The sequence below is a fragment of the Podarcis cretensis genome, assembly GCF_951804945.1.
Source record: "Podarcis cretensis genome assembly, chromosome: 17".
Taxonomy (NCBI): Eukaryota; Metazoa; Chordata; class Lepidosauria; order Squamata; family Lacertidae; genus Podarcis; species Podarcis cretensis.
This window is the reverse complement of record NC_137187.1, coordinates 32,985,965-33,013,226: the sequence shown is the minus strand read 5'-3', so window position 1 is coordinate 33,013,226 and position 27,262 is coordinate 32,985,965. Positions and strand designations below refer to the sequence as shown.

Here is a 27,262-nt window from a genome sequence, read left to right as displayed (position 1 = left end):
TCGAGAGAACTTTTTTAAAAAAAAAATAAACTTCACGGCTTGACGCTATAAACTTTACCGGAGGATAAACTTGACGTTTGGAGCTAAAGTTTCACCCCCCCAGAACCCGGGGACGCCCCGTGAGAGAACCTGTTGAGGAACTATTGAAGATTTTGACAGCTGTCAAAATAGCTGTCAAAAGGAAAGGATAAAGGGAACTTTGTCTTTGTTGCATCTGCTGGCTATATTTGTTGCAACTTCTAGAAAATAAGGGAGAGCAGCTACAAATTAACTTACTGACTGGTTTTTAAACTGAGAGACACTGTAAAAATGGCTGAAAGAAGCAATAATCAGACTAAACTCAACAAAATACTGGCTCTCCTGGGAAAGTTACAAGATCAGACAGATGTTTTGACTACAAATGCGAACACCCTGGCCCTGGCAGTAAACAACATTGTTGAAGCTGACAGGGAGTGGAGGCAGGAAGTTTATATACATCAACAACAAGAGGAATTTGAGAGTCACGAGACTGTGGATTGTGAGGAAAAGGAAGGTGGACTGGTAATTTTGCAGATGTCAAGGGAGAATTACAGCTTGGGGCCTGGCATGCAGACAACAAAGGAGAATAAAAACTTGAGGTGGAAAGTTTGGACTGAGTTGGAAATTGCAAATTTGAGAGTGGAACACCTCATTAGTATTAATCTTAAATATGGAGGGTCAACTGGAAAAATCATGGATCTTGTTGGGTCAGAGCCCCTTCGAGCCTTGGGGCTTAACCTAAAGGACTATCCAAGAGGCCGGCAGAGAGGAACTGAGGGTGACTTGAGAGCCTCGGACGTGAGATCTCCAGGTTAAACAGTATTGATTGATGAACATTTATTGGGGTCTAAACCGGGAAAGGGGGGTTGGAGTTTGGTAATCCAAAGGGTACAGAATTTTTAATTACTTACTTTTAATTTGTTTTGATATTTGTATGGAAGTTGGGAAAGCTATGGAAGGGAAATATTGACTTTAAGAAATATGTTAAAGAATAAGAAATGATGTATAAGATGTTTAAGATTAGATAAGCTAAAATTGGTGTCTAAAATGGTTAAAAGGAAACGAAAATGAGGAATGTAATAATAATTTTATGGAAGAATGAGGAAAGGTAAAATTACAGTATGTTAAAATTATTAAGTTTAAGGTTGAGAATTAAGTAATAAGGATTTTCAGGACTAATAACTTGAACTGGAATACAAGAAGGGGAGGGGAGAGGAGGTCTAAGAAAGAAGTTATATGAAAATAAGAAATTGAAATTTCATTTGTTTGTAATTGTTTTCTTTTTTTAAATTTTTGTATTTTCTGTTATTTTTTCTTTTTTTGTGTGTGTCTATGTGTATTATTGAAATGCTAATAAACATTTATTAAAAAAAAAAAAAAAACCCGGAAGTAACGCGCTCCGTTACTTCCTGGTTGCCGCGGAGCGCAACCCAAAAGCACTCGACCTGAAGCACATTAAACCCGAGGTATGACTGTACTGACAGTTGCTTATTACTTTCCCATTTACGTGATTGCCAGTGTTGCTGTCACAATTAAATTCACTTCTCTGAAAGATCTGCCTTTTGCTAGGGACAATGTTGTTTCCCCCTCACCCATGTCCTCTGCCCAAAACTGAGAACTCATGGGAAGGGGTCTTTCAGGGTCAAGAACCCCTCCTCATGTTTCCCACCCCACCCCACATCATGCTTTAAAGCAGGTGTTGGAAGCAGTGAGCAAGAAAGATTTACGATGTGACTTTCTTCTTCTAAAGTACAGCATGCAGCAATAAAGAAGACCAAAGTCCCATTTGTATCTGTATTCTTCTGCGCCAAATTCTAGCTACAGCTGCATCTTTCTATGTAAGGATTTCTGAAGGAAAACATTATTTTTTGGAAACACATCCACTACATTTTTGGCACAAGGTCAACCTTCTTCCCAGGTTAAACGTAGGGAAGTGTTTTCTTTTGGTTTTTAGTTTTCAGCAGCCTGTGCATTTGTTGTTCGAGGAGCTAGAGATGGGGAGGAAGAACTACAAGTGGTAGACCTTGCAAACTGGACAATAAAAAAGCCCGCGGTTGCTCCTTTTTTCCAAATTTATGCATGCCCTAACATGCTATGAATTCCCAAGATCAAGCAGCCTTTCATCCTTCTTGTTTGCTGAAAACCATCTAACCTTTGCTTGCCCTTTCTGTTCCAGTGTTTGGTGTTTTGAGCCACTTTTTGGTCATTAACACAAGTCCACACATCTCCCCATTTTCTCAGTGAACCTGGGCCGTGCTGCCTTTGAAGCCATTGCTGTGATGGTGAACCAGATCCACAAGAACCTTGACAGCAGCCAGGACCAGCATGGCCACAACCATCTGCTGGCCTCTTACATCTTCTACGTTTTCCGTCTGCCTGTGGCAGAGCCAGGCTTACCAGGTATAGAACAGAGTGTTTAGTTCCATGTGTGCGAGGTGGGGATAGGAGCAAGTGCCTGGCTGTCATTCATGTTGCCCTGGGTGCCATTTCCCCTGGTCTGCAACCCAGGCGCTCCGGAGTTATGAGAGATGCCCAGCTCCTTGTGCTGATAGCAGTGTGTTTCTGTCTCAAGGAAAACAGCGGCCTGATTTGATCGGCACCCAGCAGACACTGTGAGATGTTTGCAGTTTTGGAGTCGAGAGGCAAAAATGAGCAGTGCTCCTTCCTTCTCTGCCTACCATCTCTTTCCTTCCACTTATTCTCCTCCTCCCTCTATCTCCATGAAATTAGTCAGCAGGTTGCCTGCCCCTAAGGGATAGATGGGCATGTTCAGGGAGGTACCTAACTTGGCTCCACGAGTTTCCTCCCAGGAAAGGTCATACGTGGGACAGATGGGACTTATGAATAATTTGAGGCCAATTGAAGCAGATGAGTCATAGCAGTAGACTAGTAGCTTTTAGGGACAAAGTGCATAGCCCAAAATGGAACACGAGGAGGGGTCGGCAACTTTTTTTAGTAGTGGGCCGGTCCACTGTCCCTCAGACCTTGTGGTGGGCTGGAGAAGCGGTACCGGGGGGTGTGGAGCTGGAAGAAGAGGCGAGGGGGGCAAGTACTCCCCACTCCTCAGCCCCAGCCGCTGCACTTACCTTCCCAGGGGCTGCCACCACCACCACCGCCGCTGCTGCTGCTTCTCGTGGGTAGGCAGAGTGAACTCATCCGCTCTGCTCTCTGGCCCACTAGGAGCACTAGGGTGGCGGCGGTGGGAGGAAGAGGCCGAGCAGCGGCGGCTCTGCTAATCAAATACCTGGTTTACCTCAGCGCGGCGCGGGGACGTCTCTGCCAATCGAACGCCACTGAGGTAAACCAGGCGCGGTGTTTGATTGGCAGAGGTAAACCAGGCACGGCGTTTGAGGGGCAGAGCCGCTGCTGCTCGGCCTCTTCCTCCCATTGACATTGCCAGGGGGTTCGGCTTCGCGGCAGGTTCCGGCTTCACGGTGCGGGCCGCATCCAGGACCCAGATGGGCCTGATCCGGCCCGGGGCCCATAGTTTGCCGACCCCTGGCTTAGTGGCTACTGGAAGCTAGTCCATTAGGGCAAATGGGGTGCTTCCCTCATTTCTTCCCCCAGCCAACCCCCAACTTACAACCAGCTGGCTCTCAGCTTCTTCCTCCTTTGTTTCAGTGCCTCCTTTGTAGAGCTCAGTAGGGAGCAGGATGGAGACTTGGAGTTAGTTGGCTTCACCCATCATTGGCTCCACTTACTGTTGACCTCCAACCCTACTAGTTTCAATGCACATCAGCTCTTTCCCCATGCCCATGTAATAGTCACACACACACCCCTTTTTCGGATCCTAAAATCAGTCTCCAGAGCATTCCCTGCATAATAGTCACAGGGGTGTCAGTCAGACATTTTGTTTTGCTCTGAAGTGTTTTGTTTTGCCCGCTTTTGTAAATGGAATAGCTCTTAGCACAGTTGTTTCCCACCCTCTTCGTGTTCCGCTGCGGGCCCAGGCTTGCCTGCGGGACTTGCCTGTTGGCCAAGTCAGCCCTCAGCCTGTGGAGGATGAGGCAGTTTCACACGGGGAGCAAAGGCGGTGGCAACCGAGGAGGCCTGGCTCGAGAGCCAGCGATGGAGGAGAAATGCGACAGCGGCAAGGTCCTGCCTGGAGGCAGGCAGCTGGGACCTGTGGATGTGCCCAGTGCCCGGTAACTGCCTGAGACAGGGCCTGTGCAGCTAGCCTCCTGCTTCTCTCTGTGGGGCTTGCAGGATTGGGTTAGAGACCTAAGCTAAGCTATGCATTTACCGCCTCTCACTGCGTAATGGCCGCCACCACATAATAGTTGCACCCTGCTTTTTTGAAAAGAAAAATCAGCATTAAAAATGTGACCATTATGCAGTGAAATATGGTACTCTCTCCCCCCCCCCCCCCGTGCTCTAGGCCAATATTGACAGTATCATGAGATCTTCATTCTCCTTGTATTCTTGACAGGGGTGGGGTGAGAGGAATGAGCTTTATTGGTGGTAGTGAATGTATGTATATGATGGAGGAGGTTTTTAGAGCACCCCCACTTTGAAAAAGAGGACCAATCCCTTCCCTTCCATCCCCAGCCACCATCAAGAAGTTCTGATAGTGAAATGACGTCATAGTAACACTCTTAGTGAGATGCATAAGGGGAGATTATTTGTTGCGGTTTGCAGGAGATGGTGGGAAAGACGCGGCACATACTGAAATTGGTGAAGGAAAGTCAACTTGCTTTGAAACAGGCTTGCACTGATGAGGAGAAGAGAGACTTTGGTCCTTCCCCACATCCATGGCCATACATGTGAAGGCCATTGCACGGAGCACTGAAGGCAGTACCTCTTCCCAGTTAGCAGCCCTTCCTGTTCAGCCAACACACTGTTACGGGTGGTGAACACATCCTCCTTAATCTCAATTCTGTCATCATTGGAGTGGACTGAGATTCTCCCTTGTGCATGTTCCTCACTCAGAAGGGAGACAGCATCCAGTTATGAGCTGGCTCCTTCCACCCAGTATTGGAAAACCCAGACTCCCAAGGGGCCAGGGGAGAGGGATCATTCGTCGTTTTCCTCCATGGACTGCAGTACTATCAAAAGTCTCTTGGGGGACAAAAATAGAAAAATCTCAAGACTTCCTCATCCTCTAACTTTTCTAGCTGCAAGGGTTGGGGATTTCTGTTTTCCCCTTCTCTTGGCACCATGCCTGGCAGTTAAAAGCGCAGATTAGATCTGGCACCAAACAGCAAGGGAGCTGGGCAGCCACTGCTGTTCTGAGCTTCTTTCATCAAACCCTTGGAGTTTCTTCTCAGTGTAGACACTCCCTGCATATTTTCACCCTAGCAGTGCCTCTTCCACATTCTGCCTTTGGTGTTCAGTGGCAGCTCTGTGCCAGGAACGAGGCAGTGGGGATGGGAAACCAGACTCTTGGCCCTACAGAAAAAGGAGTGGCCTAAACACAGCTACTTGCTCTTCAGTGGTCTCTGGTATGCAGAGAGGCAGTATCGTCCTCGTTTTTGAGGAAAGCGACTCAGAAATGTGGATGATGATGTACCCCATAAAAGGGTGGAAAAGGTTATTAGGACTCGCCGAAATACAGAGTATTGACTTAACTGTGAAGGTTTCTTCTGCTCCGCTGGAGAGAGGATATCAATTTATGGCAGGCATAGGCAAACTCCAGCCCTCCAGATGTTTTGAGACTTCAATTCCCATGATCCCTGACCACTGGTCCTATTAGCTAGGGATGATGGGAATTGTAGTTCCAAAACATCTGGAGGGCTGGAGTTTGCCTATGCCTGATTTATGGACAACTGACTGTACCCACCAGGAAAGACAGGACTTGTAGAGCCTTAAACTTCCATAGGGATATTAGGGGGTTGAGGACAGAAAGTACTACAGCTTAAGAAGATGCACCAACTAATAAAACCCAACAACAAAACATGGCCATGCCAACGGAACATGGAGGAAAAACAAGGATTGAAAAGAAGGTATCCCAGATCCTACGGGGGAAGCAATTCTGGAGCTCAGAAGTGTGTCCCAGCCAGATCACGCCCTCTGGCTGAGCCAGAAGGACTCTTCACTTGAGATGCTCCATTCTGGTGCAGGGAGGAGGCATCCAAGGATAAAATAATGGAGGGTAAATTGGGACACAGTGGCAGCGTATTGTCTTCTCATGGCCATGGGAAGCGATGGCCTATTCGTGACTGCTGGAGGCATCATCCCTCAATAGCATTCTTCCCACCCCAATATGCCCGTCTGTCCTTTGACTTAACCTAGTGGTTTGTGTGTGTTTGTGTTTTACAGAGACTGGAATGCCACCCCACAGTGGCCCCATCCAGTACGCCACCTTGTCCCGCACAACTGGGCGCCCTGTCAGCCTTAATCTCTCTCGCTCCAAAAGCATCAGCAACAGCAACCCTGACCTGACCACCACACCAAACTCCCCAGATGAAGAGGTTCAGAAGATTGTTGGCAGCAAGGTAAGCGCTGCTGAGGGTTCTTGTTGTTAATTTATTTATACTTAACCTTTTCCCCTGATGGGGGCTCAAGGTGACTTACAGATAGAATAAAGGTAAAGGTAAAGGGACCCCTGGCCGTTAGGTCCAGCCACAGATGGCTCTGGGGTTGTGGCGCTCATCTCGCTTTATTGGCCGAGGGAGCCAGCGTACAGCTTCTGGGTCATGTGGCCAGCATGACTAAGCCGCTTCTGGCGAACCAGAGCAGCGCACGGAAATGCCATATCCCTTCCCGCCGGAGCAGTACCTATTTATCTACTTGCACTTTGACGTGCTTTCGAACTGCTAGGTTGGCAGGATACAGATAGAATAAGTAAAGGTAAAGGTACCCCTGCCCGTACGGGCCAGTCTTGACAGACTCTGGGGTTGTGCGCCCATCTCACTTAAGAGGCCAGGGGCCAGCGCTGTCCGGAGACACTTCCGGGTCACGTGGCCAGCGTGACATCGCTGCTCTGGCCAGAGCCAGAGCCAGAGCCGCACATGGAAACGCCGTTTACCTTCCCGCTGGTAAGCGGTCCCTATTTATCTACTTGCACCCGGAGGTGCTTTCGAACTGCTAGGTTGGCAGGCGCTGGGACCGAGCAGCGGGAGCGCACCCCGCCGCAGGGATTCGAACCGCCGACCTTTCGATCGGCAAGCCCTAGGCGCTGAGGCTTTAACCCACAGCGCCACCTGCGTCCCCTACAGATAGAATAGGAACAGCTAAAAACATAGAAGAAGAAAAAGCCCAATCATTACAAAAATGATAGAATTAAAACTATATATAGGTATAAAAGATCATACAGAGAGTTGCAATAAAAACACCACAGCACCGGCCCTTTCATCAAAAGCAGTCAGTTCCCAAAAGCCTCTTGGAATAAGAAAGTCTTTACATGTTGGCAGAAGGACAAGGCAGAAGCCAGTCTAGCTTCTTCAGGGAGGGAGTTCCAAAGTTGTCCGAGCATCATATACCACAAGGATGTGAAACTGGATCCATCCCTTGGATCAGAGCCTTATCTCCCCCACCCTCCATGGAGCAGGTTTGATAGAGGGGTGGGGCAGCTTATGTGTCAGTCACCGGATGGCACAGTGATGTCAAGTGACCCCCTTTCTTCCTTTTTTGTCTACGTGGTTTGAAATCAAACCACGTAGGCAAAGGCACATTTATTTGCAAGCCCCAGTAATTAAATGTGGTTTGCAGGCGCAGGACTTTGTGGGTGCTTGCAAACTCCATCTTAGTCTGCCTCAGGCCAGATGTCGTTTATGACTTCAGGTGGAGGTGACATGAGATGTAGGGCAGGTGAAGGCGGTTTGACTGAAACAGCCTCGTGGGCCAAGTGGGGAGGCCCGGTTGGGATACTGCCAGGGAGACAGAGGCATCAGGCAGGCCCCCAGTTGTCTCCGGACGATCACCAGTCTCCTGTGGAACAGCATCAGTCAGTTAGCGACACAAGCCTCAGAGACATTCCAAGACCTGTGCACACCCTTTCAGCAGAGTCTCCACAACGAAAGATGCAGACAGAGAGAGAGCATATTTACAGCTTTATTCAACGTAGTTCAGAACAAAGGAAAAACATGACTGCTTGCCTCCGTGTCCAGGAAAACAGCTGGAATACAAAAGCTATATACAAACGGAAGTTCCCAGCAGACAGTGCTGGGAGTAAACAGGCATGTGATACACAACAATCATGACTGACCCTTTTAAGGTGGAATGGAACTATATCCTAACAGGGCCAGAGGTTTCCCACTGGTCAAAAACTATCTGTATACATCTGGCATTTTAATAATCACATAAATAGGACCCCAGTAGTCATTGCAGCAGTGAGCTTTGCCATGAGTGCCCAAGTGCCACCCTTCTGGGCCCAGCACCAACTTGTACCACCCTGCCACTAATCCTAATTCTTTGTTTTGGAAAAACAATTGCCTGAAATAATACTTTCGCTGTTTTGAAACCTTGGAGGGTGATCACTGCCATTAAGCTTTTTCAAGGGACAGATTATGTGTGGTGTTTTGTTACTTGGTTAGCCCTGGTATGCAAGTTTTTTACAAAGGAAAGTACAGCCAGTGTTGGGGTGAGGAGGTCAAACTGGATCGGGACCATGGCATGAGGTGGGTGGGTGGCTGGGTGAGTGGTGGTCTTTAGCCCTTTGCTTCTGCTGTCGTTCTGATCAGAATCACCCCCTCCACGTGCATGCTTGCTGTTCATAATTGGAGGAAGGCAGAGTGGGAGACAGTATAGATCAGTGGTTATCAACCTTTTTTGGGCCATGCCCCACCTAAGCATCTCTAAAATCCTGATGCCCCCCCAACATATAATTTTATTTTAATTTTAAAAATGTGTATGTCACAATATATATTTATATACTGTATATGAGGCCCCTAGAACCATAAGAAATGCAAAAAACACTGTTAATAACTCATTTTCAAATTGACCCCCTTAAAATCAAATTGCCGCCCTGTGGGGCATGTGCTGCATGTTGGGAACCCCAGGAATAGACCCTTACAGGTGATTCATGCCATGTCCTCCCCTATTATTTGTCCTGCTTCCCTGTCTTCCCTACAAACTGGTGCCCCACTCAGGTGCATTCTGTGACCATAAAACGTATGGCACACAACTCCCCAAATCAATGGTCTTTGTGGCAATGGAAAACCTGGGCTTCTAATGCATTATGATGCTTTGTGTGTGTTCCTTTTGGTCACTTGCATGGCAATTGCAGGCCCTGGTTTAACTAAGGCTCCTTCTCCTTCTCTGCGATCACAGCAGCAATGGTTGTGGTTCTTTACCCTTGGTTTCTTGGTTCTGATTGTTTTTCCTTTCCTGCTCTTCTCTTGCACGCTACCTAGGGGATTGACCGCTCTCACTCCTGGGTCAACTCAGCATATGCCCCCGGAGGCCCAAAGTCTGTGCTTCGTAGGAATCATCCGAACTCCAGCATGGATCTGAAGCAGGTGCCTTTCCCCTCCCCTCTCCCTGGTGCTCCGACCCCTTGCTCCTCTCCTTGACTTGCTCACCAGAGTATGCCTGCCATTAATGCCTGCATTGGGGTAAAGAGTAATGTTTTCCCAGAAGGCTCGAGTTGGGGGGGCTGTTGAGCCCCACAACAGGCATCAGGGGACATGTTTTTCATGAAAAAATGAAAATGAAAGCTGCCTTCTTGGACTGACCTTTGAAATTTCATCTGCTTCTCCTTTGCCACTCCAAAAGAATGGCATTACAGTCAAACCTCGGTTTCCGAACGCCTCTGTTTTGGAACATTTCGGCTCCCGAATGCCGAAAACATGGAAGTAAATGTTCCGGTTTTCGAACGTTTTTCGGAAGTCGAACATCCGCCACGGCTTCTGCTTGAGTTCAGGAAGCTCTTGCAGCCAATCAGAAGCCACGCCTCGGTTGTTGAACATTTGGAAGCCAAATGGGCTTCCGGAACGGATTATGTTTGATGACCGAGGTTTGACTGTATTATTTGTGCCTTTTTGTGACAAAACCCACCTCCAGCTCTCAGTCCCCATGGCAGCCATTTTGTGCTGGTTCCCATGACACTGTGATCGAAATAGGAGTACTGGCACTTCATTTTCTACTCCAAAGCGCTGATTGTTATTAATATTAATTGTTATTTATTCTGTTTATATTCCACCCTTCCTCCCAAAAGAGCCCAAGGCAGCCTTAGGTTTTAGAGGTGTAGTCGCAGCATTATGAGGTTGCACTGCCTCACACGGAAAGCATAGTTTTGATATCGGTAGCCTTCCGTCATCTGAGGTTTGGTAATGTCAGGGGAGGGGTTTGTTTGCAAAGGTCTGTGCAAGGTTTTATTTATTTTCCTCACGCAACTGACCCTTTTGTGCTCGCTGAAAGCAGTTTGGAAGAGCATTTGAAAGCAGCGCAGACATAATGCTGTCTGACACCCAGGGTGCAGTTAGGAGCCTGGGCAGCACCTCACCTCCTCTGCTTCTTCCTGGGTTAGGGCTGTCATGAAATCTCCTTTATGGATTATTTTATAAATGCCACCTGCATTCTCTTCAGGCTTCGGTTTCCCTTCCACGATGGATCACAGTTGGCAGGATTCTTTGCACTTGGCACTTGGTAACCCTGCCTGGAAGGCAGAAGGGGCAGGGGGAGACGGCAGGTGGATCGCGCATGCAGAGGAGCGACTGGCTTGGTTTGCAGGTCTAATTTGGGCCAAAGCAGCGACTAAACTATTGACGCAGGAACTGCTGCTTGCCAGGGGCCACACTTCAAAGCGCAGTGGGGAAGGGGGAGTGGGAGGAGCCGTTGTGGTGAAGTGCAGAGATTGTGGAAGTTGGACTAAGGGGATTTCAGTTAAAAAAACACCCTGTCAGCAATTATAAAGTTTCCAGGATATCCTTGAACCAGTCTCCACCTCACAACCTAACGTGCCGCAGGATGATGCATGAGAATGAATAGGGGTTAACCCCATGTATGCTGCCTGGAGATCCCTGAAGAAAGTCAGTAGCAAAAATGTGATAGATAATTTTGTTAAGTGTCTTTGTTTTAAGGAAACAGTAGCATGGATTATTTTCTCCCTGGCATATGTGAGGTTCAAGGTTTCCAAGGTTCTCTCTGCAACCATATAATACCCACATTCCAAAGTCCTCCTGCACAGTGAAATTAGGCAGTTTCTTGGCTTGCACAGCTGCTTCCTTCACCATGCGCAGCAAACATATGACCGGTATTATGCTTCTCTGTGAAATTGTTAATGTGCGCTGGACGTTGGACATTCCTGCTACATGGGAAAGATGCGTCTCCCCCACCTATCCTATTCTATCCTATCCTACCCTACCCTTGGTGGTCAGTGAATATTCTTGGGAAGAAGCCACAATTCGTGTGATTTTATGTAGCATTCTCAGTACAGGGTGTGTTAGGTACAGTAGTACCTTGGTTTGCAACCGTTTTGGATTACAAGCATGTCAAACCCTGAAGTGAGTGTCCCTTTTTTGGGGGGGATTACAACCAATTTTTTTTTTTGGGGGGGAAGGCCCCATTGACGAAAGCACGCCTTGGGTTGCAACCTGTTTTGGTTTACAACCGGACCTCCGGAACAGATTATGTTTGTAAACCAAGGTATCACTGTATTTTCCTTATCAGAGCTCTCTAAATTGGGCAATTGTCTTTCACTCTGCAACAGTGCCATCTAATGGCAGCTTTGTGGACTGCAGGTACTGGTCTTGCCTAACTGCTGATAGTTACACTTGCTTAAAAAAAAAAAAAAGCTGCTATGATGAGAGCGCATCCTATGGCTATAAGCAAGCACTCTCCATACCTCTGCTGTATGTTTGCCTTCTAATCTACTGAACTGGATAGCAGTGCACCACTAGAGAGGCAGGCAGGAGTGGAGGCCTGGGTCTTTACCTAAAAGCACCCCACGGACCCTCCTGCTCTTCCTGTGTACAACAAGTACTCATCCTGCCAGGGCAACAGGTTGATTACACTTGGTGTTTATTACTCTTCTTGAATGTGCTCCCCCCTTGTGTGTGGGACGTAGTCCTGTTTGTTAACTGAGTTGCATATAAGCATTGGTTTGGCCTATCTGGTCTAGGTTGAGCAGCCCTGAGTTTGGTGACCTTGCAAATCCATTATAGACTCCTGCTTCCTTCCAAATTGTGGTTTGCTTTCAAATTCTGAGCTCCTTCCTCTCATTAAGGAAGCCGGGCACTGTTCCTGCAAACCATCACCTCGCTCCTCCTTCCATCCTGAGTAATACCTCTTCACCACCACTGTGTCCTCTTCTTTTCTCTCTTGCTTCTGCTCATCTCACAGGCTGCGGAGCGAGCACCTAATCGTATCTCCTCCTATCTTGAGAACTCCACTTTTCCTCTGGCCACCCCGATGAGATCAACAACCAAAAAGGTAGAGAGAGCCTGGGAAGCACCCCAGAAATGTCGCCCTGGAAGACAAACTTAAGACTAGGATCCTATGCACCCTTGGGAGTAAGTTGCATGGATTTAAGTGGAACTTCCTTCCAAGTAGACATGCATCGAATCCATCTAGCATAAGCAGTGCTTTCTTTTTTTCTAAAAAAAATGTTTAGGGGTACTCTCATTTTCCTACTCATATTGAAATACTGCCCCTCAGTGAGGCCAAACTTAGATTCGCAAAATGTTTAGGGTATGCATCCCCCCAGAAAAAAAGCACTGAGTATAAGTATTTGGTTTAGAAGCAAATGGCACTGGTTGTTGTGAATGTGTAATAATGTTATGTGCTCTGAATAGGCAACAGAAGTGCAGGCAGCTCTGCAATGTGGCATTGCCTTGGGTAAGCCCTTTGGGTGGAGATCATGTATCTGTGGTTGGTTTCTGCCATGAAGAAATTCAGGCCCTGCTGATATTGGGAACCAAACCAATTAAGTCATGATAAAAATCCCACCCTCCTCTGAATGCTATTCCGCTTGCTCTCATACTTCCATTTCTACTTTCTTTCCTTCAGTGTTATTTGCCATCTTTTTGGCTTTTTCTCGCAGAGCTGGTGCTCTGAGTCCTCTATTCATAATACACAACTCACCTGAACCTTCCTCCCACGTCTATGGGAGACATTCAATGTGTCTGCCAGGAATAAACATGTAGACTTCTTGCTTTTAGGCAGTCCTAGATGGAAGCTGCTCCTGGCTGGAGCTCATTGGGAGGGAGGACAACTTGAGACTCTTGGCTACTTCAGCTTTTGTTATTTCACTGATAACATATTTAACATTATATGGATTTTTAAAAACCCCAACCTAGGGGAAGGAAGTGGGTCTGGGTTGTCGAGTTCTGAATACAGATTGGTCCGGAGTCCAGACTGTGCTGTTGTATCCAGATAATAGTGCTTTGAGAACTACAAGGGATAGTTGGGTGCTGATACCTCTGTTTAGACACGAGAGCAGTTTTGTGTGTGCTCCCCTCATTCCCATTCTGCATGCAGGAAGCCTGGAGTGAAAACACAACCAGTCGCTAAATGGCTGTGTTTATAGCATGTATGCTACAAGGCTTCTGACTCCTTGGCCACTGACTCAGATGAGGCAGTGATCTAAGTGAGATGAGTTGGTTGGTGTCAGTTACACCAAGAAGCATCCATCTGTGTAAATTGACTGGGGAACGAATGACTCCCCAGAAATCTCATTAGGGATCTGTGGTTTTTCAGGCTAGGCCTTTATTCCAAAACCTGGCCCATTTCCTAGTCTTTGTCAGTCATTGTTTTTCTAACCTAACAGCATCTTCTGAAGATCTGTGACTTTTTTTTGACAGGCAATCAATCAGGTTTTGAGTTGAAGGATAGGGTGTACAGATGAGGGCTGTATTTTTACTCCCTCTCTCTTTCCCTGGTTTGAAAGCAGCTGGTAGCTCCAGAAGCACCAGCCTGTGGCTCTGTACTCAATCCTGCAATGGTTGACCTGAATTTCTGCAAGGGGCATGCTGAGTGTTTCCTCTCCTTGTGAATCTCTTTTAGCTGCTTCATGAAGAACTGGCCCTGCAGTGGGTAGTGAGCACCAGTTCCGTGCGGGAAGCTGCCTTGCATCAAGCCTGGTTCTTCTTCCAGTTGATGGTATGCCCCTTGCTGCTGATCTCCCTAAACAAATTGTTGGCCTTCCGGCCAGGAGCATCCATGATCTGGCTTTATGTGTTGCCTTATGTAGACTGTCCCTTTGCTGTCCAGCTTCCAAATTTCTGCTTTGCACAGTGTCACTACAGAAAGTTATGAGAGAACTGAGTTGCCCCTCAAGGTGTATCCTAGATCAGCCTTTGAAAAAAAAAACCAACCACCTTCCCTAAAATATTAAGCAATGAAAAGAACTGATGTGCAGTTCTACAAGGTGCTCTGTTGAAAGCACCACACCTAGGTCCAAATTTCATCATTTTGTATTTGGAAGTCGAGGAAGGTTTCCGAAAGGAACAGAATTATGAGTGGCTCAGTCGCTCTGTGATAATCCCAGTGGCAGACTTCTCAGATTTAAAGTGAAATTCTTTTCTGCCTGTCTTATTTTGCCAGTTCTTTTTTGGATATTTAACCTCTCTTCAGTCAGGCCAGCAGCTTTGGCACTGTAGTTTAAGCAGCATAACTGATTTTCAGCTGCTCACATGCAGATAGTCCCAAGTAGAGTGCACTGTTCTAAGAGAGGATTTGCCCAACCACGGTCAGCCGTACAGGTCAGCTCAGTCTAAATTGGAATTCCCAAAGGGGTTGGAATAATTGGGCAGTGGGAGGATGAAAGGGAGGATGAAACACCCTTGATGCTTTTCTTAGGTGAAGAGCATGGCACACCATCTGTTCTTGTGTGACAAGCTGGAGGCACCTCGCAAGCTGCGTTTCCCTGGCCGTTTCGTGGATGACATCTCAGCCCTAGTGTGCACCGTTAGTGCCGAAATCGCCAGCCGTTGCCAGAAGGTTTGTGCAAGGTTTCTTTCGTTTGCCTGCCTCTCCATCCATTCCTTCAGAGTTTCCTATCCGCATCACTCCACAAACACGCCAAGCGACTTAATTCATGTTTGCATGTTTTAAACCTTGACCTGCATTAGAGTGCAAACTTTAAAAAGTGTAATGTTGGGAGCAACAAGGTACAGGTTTCTCTGCTTTCCCATATTCTTCCTCCTAAACTACAGGTGTAAATAAATAAAACCCAAGCTTTTCATTTTCATTTAACTCCTAGGATCTCTCAAGTGACAAAAAACATAATGGATATGGAATTCCCTTCACTGAATGCCCTAGAATATATTGTTGTGACCCACTTTTCATGTAAAATGTGATTTTTAAAAAACAACCAAAGCAGACTATCTGTATAAAATAGTATCCTTGCTAGATTAAAACATTAATGGTGGGGATATAGCAGCCCTTAATAATATAGGTAGATACATGCAGCAAGTCTTACCCACCTTCTTTATAAATGTGCATCCATTCATGCATATATATTACATTTGAGTAACTTAAGCTGTATTAACACCCCTGCAACCCCCCCCCCCGCAGACTACAATTTTTTAAAGTTGGTTTATGTGATTATATAACACCACAAAAAAACCCCAAAGAATGCTAGTTGTTCTTGATCTCCCTTTAAAATTCACAACTGGAGCAAAATGGAAACCTTTTTGTATAATCTGCTGAGAACTTCTGTATGAACCTCATTGAGATGTGTGGGAATTCTGTGAGATATCTGCCCCATTTTGATTCTGTGCTAGCAGTTTGCACTCGCTCACATGGTCTTAATCCCCTCTCCCACTTGCTCATTTTCTGACCCTCCATTCGGGGTTGCCAGAGCGCCACGGAATCCCCTTCAATTGCCACCTCACATACTTCTGTGCTTCTTCTGCAGGATATTGAGCTGGTGGAACGTCTCAACAGCAGCCTGGCCTTTTTCCTCAATGACCTACTATCTCTCATGGATCGTGGCTTTGTCTTCAACCTCCTGCGTTCTTACTACAAGCAGGTAACAAGAGGAACCCAGTGGTTCTCTTTTCCCAGGCTGCTAATTTTACCTCCTGGAAGAGGGCACATTAACTAGGAGAGAGGGCAAGAGTTTTATTTAGATAGGTGGCTGCGGAAAACTTTCTGTACGTGCAGAACTCAGATCCAGTGTGTTGTAGGGGTTGGAGTGTTGGACTAGGACCTGAGAGACCAGGGTTCAAATCCCTGCTCAGCCATGAAGATCATAGGGTGGCCTTGGGCCAGCCATAGGTCTACTTTGTAGGGTAGTTGTGAAGATAAAATGGGGAAGAAGAAAAGCAGGTATGCCAGCTTGAGCTCTTTGGAGGAAAGGTGGGGTATGAATGCAAATAAATACATAAGTAATTGGTTAAAAGGGACGCAGGTGGCGCTGTGGGTTAAACCACAGAGCCTAGGACTTGCCAATCAGAAGGTTGGCAGTTCGAATCCCCATGACGGGGTGAGCTCCTGTTGCTCGGTCCCTGCTCCTGCCGACCTAGCAGTTCAAAAACACGTCAAAGTGCAAGTAGATAAATAGGTACTGCTCTGACGGGAAGGTAAACGGCGTTTCCGTGCGCCGCTCTGGTTTGCCAGAAGCAGCTTAGTCATGCTGGCCACATGACCCGGAAGCTGTACGCCAGCTCCCTCGGCCAATAAAGCGAGATGAGTGCCACAACCCCAGAGTCGGCCACGACTGGACCTAATGGTCAGGGGTTCCTTTACCTTTAATTGGTTAAAGCTTGAACCCTCACTCAGTTGTAATCAGGGCTTTGATGTTAGACTGGACACTGGGGAAGGAGATGGTGACTCTGGGTGGCCTCTGCTAGAGGCTGGAGGGTTCACAATGCTGTACCAAGCCTACAAGGGATGCCACTGGCGCTGTGGTCTAAACCACTGAGCCTCTTGCATATGCTGATTGGAAGGTTGGTGGTTCGAATCCCTGTGATGGAGTGAGCTCCCGTTGCTCTGTCACAGCTCCTGCCAACCTAGCAGTTTGAAAGCATGCCAGTGCAAGTAGATAAATAGGTACCGCTCCGGCGGGAAGGTAAACGGCATTTCCGTCCACTCTGGCTTCTGTTACGGTGTCCTGTTGCACTGGAATCAGTTTAGTCATGCTGGCCACATGACCCAGGAAGCTGTCTGTGGACAAACGTCGGCTCCCTTGGCCTGAAATCTAGATGAATGCCACAACCCCATAGTCGCCTTGGACTGGACTTAACCATCCAGGGGTGGTTTACCTTTTTTTACCTTTACCAAGCCCACAACAGCTACCTTCCTTCCTCCTCTCCAGATCAATAACAGGCTGCTGACCACCCAGAACCCCAACGCGCTCATTGCTCTGAGGATGGACTTCATCCGTATCATCTGCAGCCATGAGCACTACGTCACTCTGAACCTGCCCTGCAGTGGCCTCTCCCCACCTGCTTCCCCCTCCCCCTCCGTTTCTTCAGCAACCTCCCAGGTAAGCAGCCCAGCGTAATGGAAGGGAACGTGAGAAGAGGATGCTCTTGGTGGATCAGAGTCAGAGCATGACTCCATCCGGTCCCACCAGCCTGCCTTGAACAACCCTGAGCCAGGTGCCTCCACAAGCGCACCAGCTGGGCACGAAGGCAGCAGCTGCCCTGTTGCCCCCAGCCTCTGCTATCCTGAACAGCTAAGGGATGCCCTCTCTGTGAAATACAGTGGTCCCTCGCAAGACGAAAAGAATCCGTTCCACGATTCTCTTCGTCTAGCGGTTTTTTCGTCTTGCGAAACAAGCCCATTGATGGCTTAGCGGATTAGCGCTATTAGCGGCTTTGCGGCTTTTAGCAGCTTATCAGCTTAGCGGATAAGCAGATAAGCGGCTTAGCGGCTTAGAAAAAGGGGGGGGAAAGGGGAAAAAAAGTCGGAAAAACTCGCAAGACATTTCATCTTGCGAAGCAAGCCCATAGGGAAATTTGTTTTGCGAAGCACCTCCAAAACAGAAAACCCTTTCGTCTAGCGGGTTTTTCGTCTTGCGAGGCATTCGTCTTGCGGGGCACCCCTGTAGTCTGATCCCTTTTAGAGCTGCCTTAAGCAAGTGGGCAGGTAGCAGATACCACTGGGAATTGGGGTAGGGGTGTGTGTTGGGGTGATGACTACTGGCTCAAAGAAGGTTTGCCGAAGAAGTAGGCTTCCAGGAAAGACTTGAAAGAGACAGAAAGTTTTTACTGGTAGCGAGAGGAATCAGCATGTTGAAAAACCAAGAGGCAAACGGCAGCATTGGAGGGACAGAAAAGAAATTGGGAGCATTGCCATGGATGGCACAATCAGTGAGACCAAGTGGTGACTGGGCAGGAGATGTGAGCTGACTCTCCCTGGGGAGGTCAGTCCCCTGCCCCCATGGCTGAAAGGGGCAGCACTGTCACCCCTAGGAAGTAATGAAACACTGCAGAGGATTGATTCCCTGCCCATTAACTCTTCCTGCTTCCCTTGCTCCTGCAGAGCTATATATCACTGTGGTGATCACACAGGGTCCCCGGATGTTTAACAGTCTATTGATCCCTGTGCCACCACTGTGATCGCTTCCCTGCTGCCAGTTACTCTCTGGTAAAACACTGAGTCCAGTCAGTTGTTAAAAGTGAACCACAAAAAAAACCAAGTTTATTTTACAAACATGAACAAGTTTATGGTTTCTCCGATAATATTCCTGTCAGTATCTTAACTTTAGTTTCTTTACCAGCCTATACCTTCCTAATACCTTCTGACTGATTATCTCAACTGTTTGACTGACTCCTCTTAACAAATTCTCTCACTCTCTCACACCAGACTAGCCCAACCCCCACAGACTTATCTTCCCTCTCTCGTCTAACTCCAGACTGTCTTCTCAACCACTCTAACCCTAACTCTTCTTAACAAATTCTCTCTGTGCTGAAACCTTATACACAGTTAACTCTGCCCCTTGGGTTCCCATTGGTTAGTCATTTTACAATTAGTTAACCCTTTCCCTATGAACCCAGTATGATGTCACACACATAGGAGGGCAAACGCCACAATCACCTTTCGTAGTTGACACTTGTGGAACTTTTCCTTTCTTTTCCTTGCCCCCCCCCCCTTTTAAAGAAGTAGTTCACGAAAGCAACAACTGAGAGAGTGGCTCATTCGAAAGGCTACCAATAAATGATGGCAACTGAGATGTGAAGCTTGGATGCTGTTCTTTTCCATGCAATGATAAGGAAAGGAACCGTTCGCGACACGCTGGCTGGAGTCGGCTCTGCTTAATTTCTCATGGCCTTTCCCCTTTCCTAGGGCTCAGCCTTCTCCAGCCACACACAGGACCAACGAGTGGCCAGCATGTTTGAGCTGTCGGTGGCTTTTCGGCAGCAGCACTTCCTGGCAGGGCTGGTGCTGATGGAGCTGGCTCTCATCCTGGAGCCAGATGCAGAGGGGTAAGTGCAGTCCTTTGGGATGGTTCCCTGATGCCCTTGTAGCCAGAGCCCTTTCTGACATCCCTGCTCTCTTCCCTTCCCTTGCCTCAGAGCCTTCTTCTTGCACAAGAAGGCAATCAGCACTCTTCACAACCTGCTGTGCAGCCACGACTCGGACCCTCGCTACATGGACCGTTCGGTACGGGAGCACGTGGCTCAGCTGTACTTGCCTCTGATTGGCATCGTCATGGATGCCCTGCCCCAGCTCTACGACTTCACAGGTGAGGCCGGGGGCCCTTCTGGAGGCAGGGAGGAGGGTGGTAATGGATGGAGGTACCAATGTGTGCAGATTCCTAGCCGGTTTTCAGAAACGACAGCCTCTCCCCAACCTTCCTTGCTGCCAGCAAGCCTGCTGACCAGTTTTGTTCTGCATACTTGGAATAGAGCCACTTAAGCAGAGGGCTTGGGTGGCCATGGCATCAATCCCAGTTGTGTCAAACTCACTGACTGTAGCTGCTGCCCTCCCAAGCGAGGGAGGAGAATCCAGCTGTCCAGCATATAAGTTTTGCTAGCTGAGGTTTGATATGGTGGTCATTCTGTGAAGCCATACCAAGCTGACTTTTAAAAAAATGCTTTGCTGTTCTGCATTTGGTCAGTACTTTGGCCTTGTTATTAAAACCAGGTTCTCTCTTTATTTTATATTGTTTTTAGTATCACTGAGGATCCCTCTGGCTAGGTCTTATCACACCCGCCATTAAAACTGTTTGTTCCATCTCCTTATCTAAGGTTTCTCCAAAAATAATCACACTCTTGGTGAGAGGTGCAAATGGTGACATCTCTTTGTATCTGAAAATTCAATCAAAGAGATTTCCACTTACATCTGATGCCATTTGATTCCTATTTGTAGTTTATGAAAGCAAATTAGCTTTCTGTCTAGCTCTGAAATTATAAATTCTGAGCAACTTGCTGCATTCATTCTTTCTAATATCAAAGTCAATGAAGTAACTGTTCTCTGGTTAAGAGGATACAAAGGATTTGTTCCAAATACAATGCCTTTTAATGTGTTATGATTTGACACCCAGCTATAAGACTAGAAGAAGAAAAAAATATTTCTTTGCCGTCTGTTTTTTCCTAGTTAATTCCTTTTGTACTCTGTCCTTTAATTCCTAACTACAACATCCTTAGCCAGTTTCCCCATCATCAGTTCAGCACACACTTACTGAACAACACAAAAGCAAAAATCTAAAGCCTGTCAGTTGAGCTAATGCAATTTAAGTGAGCTTAAGAGTGGCACTTAAGAAGAGAGAACCAGTCTTTGAATATTCAGAAACATGTCAGTCTCACAGCTCAGGAAATCCTGGAAAACAGCCACAATTTGAGTGGTGATTTGTGGCTTGGTTATGTGTCATAGCTTCCCATGTCGTTTCTCATTTGTTTTGGGGAAATGTACAACATTTGAAGCAAAGTCAGAGCCACAAAGGAAGTCTCAAGTCATGCAGATTTAAAGACTGCATGATATAGTATAGAGAAGCTAATGAAAGGGAAAACAAGGAAGTTGTGAAGGAACAAAAGAAAAGAAAGCCAGAGGAAGAGTCTGGGATTAAAGTCTGGTGCTTTTAATAGAATCCAGAGCTATAAGCACGGAATCTCACAGCCTGACACTTGGAACTGACTTGATAAGCTACCCAGGACTGTGTGAACTCGGTCCTAGAACAGCCTTCCATATCTGTGGATCTCGAGAAGTTGTTGGACCACAACTCCCATTAGCCTGAGCTGTTCTGGCCCAGTGGTCAAGGATAGCGGAGGGAGTCCAACAAAATCTGGAAGGCACTAGGCTGAGAGAGCCTGTCCCAGAGCTTACATAAGGGGAAAGAAGTGTGTGGTTTTTTACCCCAATAATTTGCAGGTAGCTTGAGGCCCCTGGAATGGCCAAGTATACACTGCTAGGAGTCTGGCCCTTCTTCATTTTAGTGGTCAGCATTGCAGAAGTTCTTGCCTGCAGAGGTGGTTCATGGCCCCAGCCTAGCCTTGGCTCTGATTTTGCCAGAAATCTCTTCAACGAAATCAGTCTGTGAAATCAACCAAACAAAAAATCTTGAAGTGACTTTCCCATCACCTTAGCTTACATTAGCTTTGGTGGGTTGCTTAGCTTCCGTTGCCTTTATTGTTCACTTTAGCTGCTTGGAATGTCTCTGAAGAGGAAAATGAGAGTCAAAACCTTATTAAGGAACATTTGTGCAAATTAGCTGTCCATATATATACATACACACACACACACACACACAGAGAGAGAGAGAGTATCACTATCCAAAGTTATTGACTGGGTGGTGGTGGTGGTGGCTGGGCTATCTTTTCTTCCCTTATCGGCCCTTATTGGGCAATTAATTCAACTTTACAGAGAACCTCAGCCAGCGAGGGCGGCTGGCCTCTGTGACGGTTGAGGACGGCGATGGGGATGGCAGCACCATTAGCCAGTCAGTTGCCATGGCCATTGCTGGCTCTCCCTTGCCCCACGCTCATCGGTCCAATGTCTTCCAAATGCCATCAGTGGTGAGTGTACACTGTCCTCTGGGGCTAGAGAACGAAACCGAAAGTTGGGTGGGGAATACTTGCACATTAGAAGGGGATGAGGGTTTGTATAGCTCTCCAAATGCTGTTGGACGCCCAACTCCCTCCCTTCAGCCCAGTGGTCAGGGGTGATGAATCCAACATCATCTGGAAGACCATAAGCTCCCTATCTCAGTGATAATGATACCTGGTATTGTACAGCCTCCTGTTTAGGCAAGAAGCCATGTCTATTAGGAACTTGTGGAATGAACCCAGGAGCATACAGGTCTCAGTCCTCAGCAGGAAAGTCTCTGTGCGTTCAGATTTGTAACTTGGTTGTTCTCCAACACAATAGGAGATTTAACAGTACAAAAACTATTAGTTGATTACAGTGAGTTTTGTTTGTTTATGTGAGGGGGGCGGTTATTGGGTCAGATTAGCCTTATCAATTTGTGTGCTGTTGCGAGGTTTATATTACTATCTTGTTGGGCTGTGTATGTAATAAAGGACAGCCATTCTGGGGTGAAGGCATCCTCTTTTGTAACTATGAAAAATCATTTAATAAAAACAAACACACACACACACACCACAAGGACTTGCATGAAGCAGCCAATTTGAAAACTCCATTCAGCTACTACTTGCATTTCCTATTCCGACATAGTGAAATCATTAGGCAATGTGGGCTCAAAACCAGAGGAAAGGAGGTCATTATGAATAGAGAGCAGCAGGGCCTTCTTCGGTGCACTGTGCCATTTAGGCACTCTTAGTGGGAAAGGGAGGGAATGGGGGTCTGGGTCAAGTGAATTGTAAGAGCTGCACTGAGCTCATCTCTTGCTTGTTTGCAGCCGCCACGCCAGTATAGCATGCTGTCAGCTGAATCAAGTCGCAACCTGCTGGTGTGTCTCCTGTGGGTACTGAAGAATGCGGATGGAGCTGTGCTGCATCGCTGGCTTGCTGACCTCTCTGCTTTGCATGTGAACCGTCTCCTTGACCTGCTCTACCTCTGCGTCTCTTGCTTCGAGTATAAGGTTAGAGTCCAGGCGCTGAGAGAATCAAACATGGCTCCCCTGATTCCCTCCTGCCCATCCCAGGACTTTGGGGGACAGAACACAGGAATCCCACCTTTAGCTGGCTGGACTCCTCACCTAGACAAACTCCTTAGTGGTTGCAGATCTCAAAGCATGCAGTCTTTGACAGAACGTGGCCAGGAAAGAGAGGAGAAGAGGCAAGAGAAATGCAGCCTCTGACTTTAATAGTCAGAGGCTTCATTTCCTTCCAAGGAGAGCCTTAGAAAACAGTGGTTCTACAACACTTTGGGTGTCTTAAGGCAAGAGCAGAAAGGCTTCAGGCTGTAGGACCTCTCTGTTGTTTAATAGAACCCTGAGAGTTCACTTGTTGGAGTCTAAGGCAAAAAACATACACTTCAGTTAAAGAATTCTAAGTCCAGGAACTTGTACTCAGTACCAGAACTGAGTCAAGTTCACAGTCTTTCCGTATACAAAATGCACACCCATCTAAGTACAACCATGATCCATTTCAGCAGGGAGAGTCGTGTTGTTGTTGTTAAGTTGTGGGGGCATAAATCCTTGCCAATCTGCTTCATGCCACACAGAGATTGACCAGTAGATCCTGATCTACCTTCTTCCCACCCCTGCTGTAAGAATTCTTCTAACGTGGAGATTGAATAGGAAGCTAAATGTAAGAAGCCGCTAACAATTTAAAGTGACATCATTCCTATAAGATATTGTGAAGTCCAGGAGTGCAATTCAGTTCAATATAGTGCTGTTGTTGGCTATGAGCTAAAATGGGGAGTGGTGGGAACCTTGCATTTGGAGCCCCAAAATACCTCTTGTGAAGATGTGAAGTATGGCAGCCTACCAATTCTTGCCTATTGTATTTGGTGCTGATGTGGCCCTAGCCAGAAGCATTCTCCATGGTAAAAGCTGAAGGGGCTTCACATCCCACTGCTCAGCGCCTGTTGAAATGAGCACTTGGCCACTTTCTTCAGTGAGCAACTGTCTGCCTGTTCTGTGATTTCTGGGCCTGCCAGGTTTTGCTCCTGCAGCCAAACTCCCCCTCTTGCTTAGCAGCAAGGACTTTTAGACTCACTGCCATCCACAGGGCAAGAAGGCCTTTGAGCGCATCAACAGCCTGACCTTCAAGAAGTCTCTGGACATGAAAGCACGACTGGAGGAAGCCATCCTGGGTACTATTGGGGCACGCCAGGAGATGGTGCGACGCAGCCGAGGTGAGAATGAGAGAGGGTGGGGCTGTTTATCATGAGCTTGCTTCTGTAGTCTCCAGAAGCAAGCTTCTGGAAGTAAGCAGATATAAACTCTTTGGAGTACCATCTGGTGAACAGAAGGGAACTCTATTCATTCCCTTGAAGGCTCACTCTAGCTGAAGCATCTTTCAAACGTTAAGGGCTGGCTTTAGGTGACTGGAACTAGGCTTGGTGGGGAAGAGTTTTCTGATCTGTCATGGTACTCATGCCCTTCCTTCCCTTCTTACACAGAGCGGAGTCCATTTGGAAACCAAGAAAATGTTCGCTGGAGGAAGAATATTGCCCATTGGAGGCAGAATTCGGACAAGGTGGACAAGTGCGTTTGTGGGCAACTCTGGGGGGGGGGGATCAGGAGAAAGGTAGTCCCTTGTTTACATGCACACATTGGACTGGTTTACCTATAATGCTTAGCGAAACCGTGGCTTAGTGCAAATGAGCAACCCTTTTATTTTTATTTTATATACTGTGATCTGTTTATGTGAACCCCCTGAGACCTTCGGGAATAATAATAATAATAATAATAATAATAATAATAATAATAATAATAATAATAATAATTAGAAGACGGTGGCTGCTTTGCTCCCCCTCCGCCCTGTTGCTGTTGCAAATGAAGTCATTGTTTAGCATAGCATTAACACTGAAATCCAGGTTCATGGTAGAAGAATGGCAGATGAAGATGATGGATTTTTCGGGGCTAGCCGACCTAACCAGAAGAGTCCGCGACCAGAAGGAGGAGGAGTATCAGGAAGAGTGGAATAAATTTAATGATTATCTAGTTAAATTTGTTAACTTAAATTAATTGAAAATAGCTTGCAGATACTTAATTGGCTTAGGATGTTATTTATATTAAGTGATGAATTAATATGTTTTAATTCCATAAGGTGAAGATTTAAGGATGTTAATGTTTAAGTTAAATTTCATAAGAATTGGGATTTGGAAAACCGTTAAAAGGACATGCAATGAAATTCAACCAAAGAGAAGCGAGGAAGTCACTTAACAAAGTTAATAAGTGTAATTTTCAATAAGGCTATGATTTATGTTTGTTTGTTTGTTTATAATACTGTGAAAACCAATAAAACTTTTTTGGGGGGGAAAGCATTAACGCTGAAATCCAGGTTCATGGTTTATCTCCTCCAGACAAACCACGAGCAGTAAGCTATAGAACAGTCCCCACAGTGCAGGCAGTTACCCAAGAACAGAAACCAAACTTGGGCCTGAACACACAGTGACTCTCATGGTGTGTGTGTGTGAGTTGTGTGCAGTGCCTTAATCATAAATTAGTGTGTTTGGTTTGTCGCATAGCCATGATCACATGGCATTCAGGGCATCTACTAGATTATTATTATTTTTATTTAAAAAATTAACTCAGGTTTTAGTTTTCATGATTGTGTTGGAAAACGTATAGAGAAAAAGACTGTGTGGGATAAAGATTATGAGTCCAAGAAAGAGATGTGCTTTTAGTTTCTTCTCGTTGGCTTGCCATTATCCCATATCCCAGCTTTCCCACCCTTATAGAGAAGGTGCCTCAGGCCCCTTTGGGCTGCACCTGATCTTTGGCAAGAGCTAATTGCAGGAACTAGCTACCTATTTCATGGAAGCCAAATGACTTTGGCTTTGCATGTCCCTAGTGTAGCTCCAACCTTTGGAAGGCCTGTACGAGCAGCACAGTGAGCAGAAAACCGGAATAACCATGCAAGCGAGGATTGGCATCTGGTGACTCTAAATGTCACAAACCCACACCCTTTTTTGTCCCTTGCTCAGATCCAAGGAAGAGATGGAACATGAGGCTCTGGTGGATGGGAATATGGCCACAGAAGCCAACATGGTGGTGCTGGACACCCTAGAAATCATTGTGCAGGTAGGATCTGATGGAGACTGCAGTCTTGCACCCACCCGCCAGAGCAAGGCTCTGGGATTAATTTGTTCTTCCAGGGTGAAGATTGCATCTCTTATCTATGCTCTGCAGCGGTACCTTCTGAATTGTAGCTCTTCCCCGCCCCCTCACAGTTCACAAGCCACACCCACAAGGAAAATTCAGTTTCTTGATGAAAACTGCTGGAGACAACTTTTCTCATCCAGCTTCCATAAGCAGAGTCTGATTTGGTGAGCTGGAGGACAAAAGTTGTCTCCAGTTTTTCTATTACTGCTAAAGTGTTTCCTTGGAGTGCATTGAGAGCCACATCTGTCTTCTTTGTCCTTGGCTGTTTTGATCCTCTCTGTTGTGGTTATGCTGAGCTGGGCTCTCCTAGATATTAATAATAATAATAATTTATTATTTATACCCCGCCCATCTGGCTGGGCCTCCCCAGCCACTCTGGGCGGCTTACATAAAAACCAAAAATACAGTAAAATATCACACGTTAAAAACTTCCCTGAACAGGGCTGCCTTCTGAATGTCTTCTGAATGTCAGGTAGTTGTTTATCACTTTGACATCTGCTGGAAGGGCGTTCCACAGGGCGGGCGCCACTACCGAGAAGGCCCTCTGCCTGGTTCCCTGTAGCTTTGCTTCTCGCAATGAGGGAACCGCCAGAAGGCCCTCGGCGCTGGACCTCAGCATCCGGGCAGAATGATGGGGGTGGAGACGCTCCTTCAGGTATACTGGACCGAGGCCGTTTAGGACTTTAAAGGTCAGCACCAACACTTTGAATTGTGCTCGGAAACATACTGGGAGCCAATGTAGGTCTTTCAAGACCGGTGTTATATGGTCTCGGCGGCCGCTCCCAGTCACCAGTCTAGCTGCCGCATTCTGGATTAGTTGTAGTTTCCGAGTCACTTTCAAAGGTAGCCCCACGTAGAGTGCATTGCAGTAGTCCAAGCGGGAGATAACCAGAGCATGCACCACTCTGGCAAGACAGTCCACAGGCAGATAGGGTCTCAGCCTACGTACCAGATGGAGCTGGTAAACAGCTGCCCTGGACACAGATTTGACCTGTGCTTCCATGGACAGCTGTGAGTCCAAAATGACTCCCAGGCTGCGCACCTGGTCCTTCAGGGGCACAGTTACCCCATTCAGGACCAGGGAATCCTCCTCACCTGCCCGCCTCCTGTCCCCCAAAAACAGTACTTCTGTCTTGTCAGGATAGTCCGGGGGCTGGAATTCACTGGCCAGCATAGCTCTTGGTCCTTTGCCGTCTTTAGCAGAGGCAGCGGAACACCTAAGGCATGCAGATGATAAGC

At 47.0% G+C, this 27,262-nt stretch overlaps 1 protein-coding gene across 4 annotated transcripts in view; it reads left to right on the top strand.

The window, feature by feature from the left end:
- Positions 1 to 27,262, top strand: part of DOCK6 (dedicator of cytokinesis 6) — a 105,544-nt gene that overhangs the window by 48,261 nt on the left and 30,021 nt on the right. For 2 of the 4 annotated variants that reach the window (XM_079959066.1, XM_079959069.1), the window contains exons 21-35: positions 2,260 to 2,418; positions 6,277 to 6,452; positions 9,312 to 9,416; positions 12,241 to 12,330; positions 13,903 to 13,998; positions 14,698 to 14,838; positions 15,758 to 15,871; positions 17,159 to 17,329; positions 19,135 to 19,274; positions 19,365 to 19,534; positions 21,652 to 21,803; positions 22,646 to 22,828; positions 23,922 to 24,048; positions 24,316 to 24,400; positions 25,846 to 25,942. In XM_079959066.1, coding sequence (XP_079815192.1) covers positions 2,260 to 2,418; positions 6,277 to 6,452; positions 9,312 to 9,416; positions 12,241 to 12,330; positions 13,903 to 13,998; positions 14,698 to 14,838; positions 15,758 to 15,871; positions 17,159 to 17,329; positions 19,135 to 19,274; positions 19,365 to 19,534; positions 21,652 to 21,803; positions 22,646 to 22,828; positions 23,922 to 24,048; positions 24,316 to 24,400; positions 25,846 to 25,942 — 2,006 coding nt within the window. The remainder of the gene's footprint in view (positions 1 to 2,259; positions 2,419 to 6,276; positions 6,453 to 9,311; positions 9,417 to 12,240; positions 12,331 to 13,902; positions 13,999 to 14,697; positions 14,839 to 15,757; positions 15,872 to 17,158; positions 17,330 to 19,134; positions 19,275 to 19,364; positions 19,535 to 21,651; positions 21,804 to 22,645; positions 22,829 to 23,921; positions 24,049 to 24,315; positions 24,401 to 25,845; positions 25,943 to 27,262) is intronic. The other 2 variants (XM_079959067.1, XM_079959068.1) reach the window with 2 other exon arrangements.